This window comes from Clarias gariepinus, chromosome 1, assembly GCF_024256425.1.
Source record: "Clarias gariepinus isolate MV-2021 ecotype Netherlands chromosome 1, CGAR_prim_01v2, whole genome shotgun sequence".
Classification (NCBI taxonomy): Eukaryota; Metazoa; Chordata; class Actinopteri; order Siluriformes; family Clariidae; genus Clarias; species Clarias gariepinus.
In genome coordinates, this window is record NC_071100.1 from 19,156,178 (window position 1) to 19,166,073 (window position 9,896).

Here is a 9,896-nt window from a genome sequence, read left to right on the forward strand (position 1 = left end):
ATTAAATGTAAAGCATCAATAATATCAAAGTGAGAGTCAGACAATAACTGCTATGTGATGATGTAACTCTCTAATCTCTCTATATCAATTTATCTTAATGTGTGTATGAAGCAAAAATTTTTGAACATAGAACACAAAATGCAAATCTTTACTGAAAGACATATTGGGAAACTTTAGAAATAATATTTTGTAAACTTGTTTTGTCTAAAAGTGAATAAATCAGTGTAGTGTCGCCACCTTACAGACAAACACATAAATAAATGTACATAATGAGCACACGTAACAGAGCGGTCACACACACAAGAGAAACTATACACACAATTGTGGGACACACACACACACACACACACACACACACACTCACCTGATACAGAGAGTGTAAGAGGATGACTAATCTGTGAGAGCTGAGAGTCTCTTCTCCTCCCTCTGCAGGTGTATTTACCTCCGTCAGAGTCTCTAACTGAGCTAATCAACTCCTGTGTTGTGCGGTGTGGGTAGGCTGCATGACCGTCTCTATACCACTCATATGTCCACTCAGTGTCTCCTCCTGTCTGTATGTCACACCTGAAAGTCACTCTCTCTCCTCTGTACAGCTGTGCATCAGGCTTTATAATCACCACAGGTTTAATCTCTGTAAGAGGGAATAAACTAAAATAAATACACAGCTTCATCTATTACTTAATCAAATATTAACATTTTAAAAATTAAATTCCATGTTTGTTCCCATTGAGAGTGTAGATACAGTAAATCTGTTCACATGTAAATAATTAAACTCTGTCACACAACAATCACTACTGATGAAGTAAATGTAGAACACAATTTAAATACAGACTCAACACTAAATAATCATCTTACTGTACTGACAATTCACATCTTCTACACTATCTGTGTCTAAACTACAGTGTGTTTGCTCTCGTACACTAATTTAATCAGTAAATCAGTCTTTCTCTGATAATTAACCCGACCCTGTTGCTATTAAACTGATTATTGTAACAGATTGATGTGCAGTTGTTGATTATGGTACAATGAATCCCATTTAATTTCACTGAAAAAGACAAAACATAGAGCAGTGTTTAACTGCAAACACGTCATTATAAAACTAAAACTTTTTTCTTTCAATAAAGACACTTCATTCATTTTTTTGTAATGTTGATATTGTTTCTCTTTTTCAGTACAGTACAGTGGCTTTTAAATCATTTAACTGAGTATTTTTTAAATAATTTATGCATTACAACTCAGAAACATATTTTTCATAAAGACTTTGCAGTGTCTCTGTGTGCAGCTGGAGGACGAGAGCGTCTCAGCAGTGTCTCTGTCTCTGTAGAGAGAATACAGTGTAGAGACACACCTGTGACACGACTTACTGAGTCACTGCCATAGTGGATGTGTTTAGTGCTGCATCAGAGTATGAACGAGGAGTGTGTGTGTGTGTGTGTGTGTGTGTGTGAGTCGTCTGCTTACTGTTACAGCACTACAGTAAATGATGATGTCACAGTGTATACACAGTGTTAAAGACTGCGCGCTACAATAAGAGCTAAGCTAAGGAGGAGCTACTGTACTTGACCATATAATACACACCCACATGGACTGGTTAACGTTGCCGGAGATTTCAACCATGCAGATCTCAGATCAGTGTTTCCTAAACTCCATCATCATGTGTACTTTGCAGTGAGAGGAGAAAACACACTGGATCTTATTTACACACACATTCCTGGCGTGTACCAGACAAAGCCCCGCCCTCATCTCCACTACTCACACCACATCTCTGTTATGTTAATTCCAGCACACACACCTCTAGTCAGGTTCTCCAAACTTCCCAGCAGGAGCGTCTCTGTACATCAGGACTGTTTAGATCACACTGACTGGCACATGTTCAGGGAGACTGTAACTAACGGTGATTTCACTAACTTGGAGGAGAACATGACATCAGTGACATCACGGTCTCCAAGACCATCACCACATGAACACACCTCACACACACACACCTCACACACTCTTTACCCTTCTGCCATCTGAAAAATGATGATCAAGCACTCAGGAGCACATGACCAGTTTAATATAAACTATCAGACTTCTCAACATCAAGTGAATGGACACACACACCTAACTGGATACTACTCCATATTAGTCTCTTTGTGTTGTTGTTCTTTCGGCTGCTCCCGGCAAGGGGTCGACACAGCGGAATATCCAGTCCGCACTACAACTTGGCACAGGTTTTACACTGGATGCCCTTCCTGACGCAACACTCCCATTTCATCCGGCCTTGGGACCAGCACTGCATCCAGTGGCTGGGGTTTGGGCACTGGCTGGGAATCGAACCCGGGCCTTCCGCATGGCAGGCGAAACACCTACCACTGATTGTGTATTTTTCCACATTTAAATGATTGAGATCAAACAAATTTTAATATTACACACAGATAGCCCGAGTAAATACAAAATGCATTTGGTTAATCACAGTTTATTCATCATTTAGCAAGAGGGGCAATTACTTTTTTCCCATATGGCCAGGTAGGATTAAAATAAAATCATCAGTTTAAAACCGCTGTTTGGATTTATTTAGATTATCGTTGTGTAATATAGAAATTTGCTAGATGAGATCTCTATCATTAAAGTTTTAAGTGTGACAACTATGGGGAAAAATTCATGGAACTCTACATATAAAACAGAAAGAGAAAAAAATATATATGAGGGGCGTTCAAGTTAAACTGGGTGAAAACTTGTGGTTATTTCTCGAGGATGAACGCATAAAAACCAACTATCAGTTTCCAAGTGTCACACGGAAGTGAGCGGGACCTGAAACATTAAGAGAAGAACGACCCCCATCCCACCACCAGCAGAGACACAAACAAAGCAGAAATTAAAAATATATATTAACTACCTTTAATAGTGAACTTCCTGTTTACAACTATAATCATCATGGCACTGAAATAATGAGTCATGACATTTTCAGACCCTTTCTTTTTTTCTCTATATTTTTTGGATTTTTTTCCAGATTTTCTCCCTAATTTAGTCGTGTCCAATTCCTCCCCATTGCTTGCTGTTTGACATGCAATGCAAAAGTACTGAAACCAATGTAAACTTCAAATGTGCAAGTAGAAGCGCGAGGGGTTCTGCTTGCACTTCAACATTTAAAGTTTACATTGGTAAACTTCTTGTCCACCTCAAGTTTAAAAGCCCTCGAAAAAGACAGATGCACTACATAAAAGCGATTTAGCAGACTCAAACGCCACTTCACGACTAGGAGACATCAGAAAACATACCAAGTTACGGAGGACGCGAGAGGCAAAATAACATCAGAGAAAAATTGTCAAAAGCTTCTGTAATAGCCTGCCATGCCGAAAAAGTGTCCAAGCTTTTTTTTTGTTTCGTGTAACAGTTGCCTTAAATTTGACACCTAGTGGGTGAACTGTACCTTGTCCTACCTGTTTATCACAAGGTACACAATGGTGGCATGACCAAATTCACATTTTGCTAAGTTTAATGTTAAAAGAAGCTTTCGGAAGGCAAGAAAATACATGGTATACTAATAAAAACTGTCCCGGATAATGAAGACAGAGATTCCAGATGCACGTGGTGTGAGAGGAACTTACCAGTAAACTTTTAACAGACCTAATTTTGTAACAAACTGGGGGACAAATTCTCATCTTCAAACACTGGATTGTCACTACACATAAAAAAATCTGACAGATCGTCAGCATTCTTCATTTTACAAGCCTGAGTGCGTCACCACACAGGTGCTAAAAACAGATGGAAACTCATGTGACGTCACTTACATTCATCTCAGGAACGTCCGTTACAACAGGCAAGTGAAAAACCTTATCACCAGCTAAATCATTACCCAAAATACAGTAAGTGAAACTCCTGTAACTGGCAACTGAGGACTGACTGCAACCTGAACAAGGCCAGACACAATATTACAGCGAAGATAAATTGTATGTAATGGAGCTTTCACCACACCAAGTTCAATAACCTGAACTAAAACATCTGCACCACAACTAGACTGGTCAGATAAAGGCGAGACACCTTCCAATATAAATGACTGAGCGGCTCCGGTGTCTCTCAGGATATGCAGGGGCTTAGGTTCAGAATCTGTATCAGAACGTGAAACCACTCCATCCAGAATAAAATAATCCAGAAAATTTATTCACTGACCAAAGCAAAATTAAGTTCTACCATGCCGTGGTGGTATACGGACTAAAACCACCGGGTGGCTCCAGCTCTTTCAGCCTTATCTCCTTTTAGTTTCCAGCTCCAAGGTTTTGAACTGTAGCTGCTGAGCATTATACTGATGTTAACTTACTGTAACTCTACTGTAAGTCTAGTTGTTATAACTGTAGCGCGAGCTATAGTATCTATGCGTGTGTATTAATAAATCCCCAAAAATGTGCTTGTAAGTTTCAAATGCCGTCAAGGCCAAAATAATAAACAAAATTCCCTCTAGCTAGTCCCGAAGTGAAATACCTAAGCTGCACCAAAAGAAATGAAACTGGACTACAACATACTACCCTTACTTCCCTACTACCCAAAAAAACAGAATTAACAAACTATAAAGAAAATGGTGTTGACGTCCTACTAAGCCACTAAATACAGAATTATATACAAATAAATACAAAATGTATTTACAAAACAAAGCAACCAAAATCAAAGAAGGGCGAATACAAAACAAGCAAATGGTCATGCACGGGAAAGTCTATTAAATACCAAGCAATTATCTAAAAGGGGAAATGAAAGCATAGTCAGAAAACGTACGTAGAAAGGGGTCAAACATGGTATAATTTTCATAACAATCATAGAATAAGCACTAAGCAAACACATGGTCTTCAGGACTGTAGTCTGAAGGGGATTAAGTGACCTCTGGGTCTCCTGTTTAACCAATCGTCAACCAATCGGTTTCAGGGAGTGACACACTGAAGTGGGCAGGACCTGAAACATTAAGAGAAGACACACCCCATCCCACCAGCAGCAGAGACACAAGCAAAGTAAAGAAAACAAATATTCAATATCATAACATCCAGCCTCCTCATTCCAGGAAGTTGGCAACCGGGGGTATTGGATTGTGGGAGGAAACCGGAGTACCCGGAGGAAACCCACCAACCACAGCGAGAACATGCAAACTCCATGCACACAGAGACGGGAATTGAGCCTGGCCAGGAATCAAACCCGGACCAGGAACAAGGCGACAGTGCTATCCACTACACCACCGTACTGTCTCCCTATAGACACTGACTCTCTAATCTCTCTGTCAGAAATCAGGTTTAATCTGACATAAAAAAACAACATTGCTTACTTGCATATGCTTCCTGAGAGTTGCTCTTAACACTCTGATTATTATTCCGATATAAATCTGGTGAAATATTTTACTATTTTTGCATAATGTACATCTTAATTTTTTAATAAGTATAGTGTATGGCTAATAACTATAACTAAGTGTCTACATGCATATGTATGAACACAAACACACACGCACCTGTTACTATTCAACAACTCTTCACACACACTCTAATCTCTCTCATTTTCTCAGACTCTACAGTCTCTTACACTCAGTGTTTCAGTATAAAATCTCGCCCCTGGTCCTCTTCACTCATTTACACTCAGACTCTCCACTCGAGCATGGTGATGTTTCTGAAGCAGTAGATTTCTGAAGACTTTTAAACAGCCACTAAATAGGTTATTAAGCGTGTTTCAAGTTTTTGTGACATTTTCCACTAAATCTAAACTAGTGTTGTTCCACTTGATCTCCAGCTCAGCTCACACCGGCCTTGTTCAGCCGTGCTCACACTGTCTCTCTTTAACTTTAATACAATCATCTACAGGAAACACTTCTCTGTGTCTAACTGTGTAAATGTTACTGTATTGTGATGCTGATCACATGGTGTTTATGTCATTAGTGTTGTGCAGAATCACTTAACAGAAAGTCTTTTACTCACCAATAACATTTACCCAGAATTCATTACTGGAGTACTCTGGGTTTTCTCTTCCAACATAGCAACTGTATCGACCTCCATCAGAGACACTAACTGGGTTGATGGTGTAGGAGTTTGTATCAGTCTCAGTCTTAAGGTAATAGCGATCTTTATACCAGTAAAACTTCCATCCAGCAGACTGCACATTCAGTGTACAGGTCAGAGTCACTGAGTTTCCTGTCAGGACGTCTCCTTCAGGACTTGATGTGATCACAGGTTCAGGTTTTTCTGTTAGAAATTAAATACAGTATCAGAATGTGAAGTAGTCTTTACTACACAAATCACCTCTACAGTAAAACACTATTACTCTCTCAGTGACGACACTAAACACATCAGGATTAATGTCACATTGTTTATGAATTTTAAGTTATTTAAATAATGAGAAAATCTGTAGAGATATTAAATGTAAAGCATCAATAATATTAAAGTGAGAGTCAGACAATAACTGTTATGTGATGATGAAACTCTCTAATCTCTTTATATCAATTTATCTTAATGTGTGTATAAAGTAAAAATTATTTTATAAATTAAAGAACACAAAATGCAAATCTTTACTGAAAGACATATTGGGAACCTTAAGAAATAATATTTTTTTAACTTGTTTTGTCTAAAAGTGAATAAATCAGTGTAGTGTCGCCACCTTACAGACAAACACATAAATAAATGTACATAATGAGCACACGTAACAGAGCGTCACACACACAAGAGAAACTATACACAAAATTGAGGGACAAACACTCACACACTGAGAGAGATGTGTCTTGACCTTCTGGGCCACCGTACGTCTCCTATACAATCTGTATTTAACACGATGTCGTCATAATGAAATTCCTGATTAAACTGAGGTGTAAAGCTCTCTGTGTTTACTGATAGTTTTCCTTTACACATGATGATTATAAACATTGTGTTAAATCTACACATCTGTGTTTATATATAAAATAAAACTCTATTCAGGGCTCAAGATCTCGTCTTCTTTTACTGAGAAATCATGGTGGAGATCTTGACAATCATATTATTATTATTATTATTATTATTAGTGCTGCAGAAAATGTAATAAAATCAGTATCAGTGAATGAAATGATTTGTGAATCCTCTGTTTATTCTGTTTCTTCATCACAGCTAAACTTCTCATCACTACCTGACCTCAACACTTACACGTTTACCAGGCTGCATATTTATTTATGTTTATATAAATATAATTTTTATTTAGGTTTTCTTGCTAGAGCTGTGTACAGTAGATGAGCATGTGTGTGTTAAATGAGCACAGGTGTGTGTTCTGTGTGTGAATCAAACACACCCTCAGTACATTTAAACATCTAAGACTTTCATTCAGGCCTAAATTCAACCTTCAGCTTATTTTTAAATATTTTAATAACAAAAAACACTTAGTTTAAACTCAAAAGAGACAAAAACAGAATAAATCCAGTTTTTCTATTCATTATGGTCAGGCTTAAAAAATGTCTGACATGTTGAACAGATGAATAATGTTCATGACTTGAGTCGACATCATTAAGGAAACACTGACTGAAGTTCAGGACTAGAATCGAGTGTAAATGAGACATGCTTTCACTAGTTAGTGAACTCAGAAGAAACTCTAACTGCCCTCTTTTACCTACATGAGCTGAACATGAAACAGAAAACTGCATTAATCAACGCCAGATACTGAAGTCCCTGTGTAGCTGTGACATCATCAGACCCAAACACACACACTCACGCATGGCATGTGCACTATGGGAATGCCAATAAGCCTAATCTGAATGCCTTTCATTGTGTGAAGAAACTGGAGTACCTGAAGAAAACCCATCAAGCATGGGGAGAAAATATAAACTCCTCCAACACAGACACGAGGTGGAGATCGAACCCTTACCCCTGACCCCTGCACGTGTGAGGCCACATTGCTAACGATTACTAGTTATTTACCAGTACACATTGCTAACTATTATGACTCTTTATTAAGTTTATTTATTGGTGTCATTTTTGGTTGACATGAGAAAGAAACAGGAGAAAGCACAGAGCCAGAGATGAGAGCCACACTTTGAGCAATGTGTGTGTGTGCATGTACATTAGTATCATCTTTGTACCTAAATAAGCACTTAGAGTTATTGTTCATTGTAAATGTTTCAGTGTTTTGTCCATGAAGGGTAAAACCTGCTGTATTGTGCCTGTAAATTAATCTTTTTCAAATTATGTTTAATAAATCATGTCTCAAATTTTGAACTAGGCTGTATACATTCTTTTTTTTAAACAAAGTTAATCATTTACATCTTTACTGAAAAGCACAGTAGTGCACAAAAGCGCACTAGTTAAGATTGCAAACGACTTGTTTTTAGCTTCGGACCAAGGCTGCACCTCAATTCTAGTCTTGCTTGATCTTAGTGCTGCATTCGACACTATAAATCATAACATTCTCATAGATCGCTTACAAAATCACATGGGTATTCAGGGACAGGCATTAAAATGGTTAAGATCATACTTGTCTGATCGATACCATTTTGTAGACCTAAATGGAGAACTGTCTGGTGTAATGCCAGTGAAATATGGGGTCCCACAAGGGTCAGTTTTAGGACCTCTGCTGTTCTCAATATACATGCTTCCCCTGGGTAACATCTTTAGAAGACATGGGATTAGTTTCCATTGTTATGCTGATGATACCCAATTATATATCTCAACAAAACCAGACGAAATACCTAAATTGTCTAAATTAACCGAGTGTGTCTAGGACATAAAAGATTGGATGACCAATAACTTCCTTTTACTAAACTCAGACAAGACAGAAATATTACTCATCGGCCCAAAAACCCGCACACAACAGCTTTCACAATTCAGCCTGCGTTTAGAAGGATGTACTGTTACTACTAGCTCAACAGTAAAAGACCTGGGCGTAATATTAGACAGTAACTTGTCCTTTGAAAATCATATTTCCAATATCACAAAAACAGCCTTTTTCCATCTTAGAAATATCGCCAAACTTAGGAGTATCCTATCCGTATCTGATGCAGAAAAGCTAGTTCATGCATTCATGACCTCCAGACTGGACTATTGTAATGCATTACTAGGTGGTTGTCCTGCATCCTCAATAAACAAGCTTCAGTTAGTCCAAAATGCAGCCGCCAGGGTTCTCACCAGATCCAGAAAATATGATCATATAACCCCAATATTATCGTCCCTGCACTGGCTACCTGTTCAGTTTAGAATTAATTACAAAATAGTATTACTTACATACAAGGCTTTAAATGGTTTAGCTCCCACATACCTAACCAGTCTTCTAAAACGCTATAATCCGCCACGCTCCTTAAGATCACAAAACTCTGGACTTCTGGTAGTTCCCAGAATTTCAAAATCTACAAAAGGGGGTAGGGCTTTTTCATATTTAGCTCCAAAACTTTGGAATAGCCTTCCAGACAGTGTTCGGGGCTCAGACACAATTTCCCAGTTTAAAAGTAGACTCAAGACGCATCTCTTTAATCTGGCATACGCGTAACTCATCCCATAACTTCATACTTCAGTACATCTATTCTGAATGGCAACTACGCTAATTCTCTCCATCTGTTCTGTACTTTTCTACCCATCCCGAGGCATCTGGAGATTGTACCAGCTTCAGTAGATAAAGGCCAACCCTGTGAGGATCCTGAGGCATCCAGAGAAGGACCAGCTCCAGCTGAATTCTGCCTTATTATGATTGGAGCTACACATCCTGCTCCTGTGCTCCCAGTGATCCAGACCCCATCTGCCCTCTGCACCTACTGACTCATCCCTATGCTGAACTGGACTTTATGTTAATTTAAATAATTTCTGTTTATATTGTACTCTCAGCTGCATAACACACATGATGTTATATCATCTCTATCTGTTATCACCCAAATGAGGATAAGTTTCCTGTTAAGTCTGGTTCCTCTCAAGGTTTCTTCCTATTGCCATCTCAGGGAGTTTTTC

At 38.5% G+C, this 9,896-nt stretch overlaps 1 protein-coding gene across 1 annotated transcript in view; it reads right to left on the reverse strand.

Moving 5' to 3' along the window:
• The window catches only part of LOC128520581 (leukocyte immunoglobulin-like receptor subfamily A member 2), a 32,059-nt gene extending 30,105 nt beyond the window's left edge, over nucleotides 1-1,954 (reverse strand). The window contains exons 1-2 of the mRNA XM_053494891.1: nucleotides 1,909-1,954; nucleotides 365-631 (exon numbers count right to left, since the gene is read on the reverse strand). Coding sequence (XP_053350866.1) covers nucleotides 365-631; nucleotides 1,909-1,954 — 313 coding nt within the window. The remainder of the gene's footprint in view (nucleotides 1-364; nucleotides 632-1,908) is intronic.
• Between the last annotated feature and the right edge of the window lie 7,942 nt (nucleotides 1,955-9,896).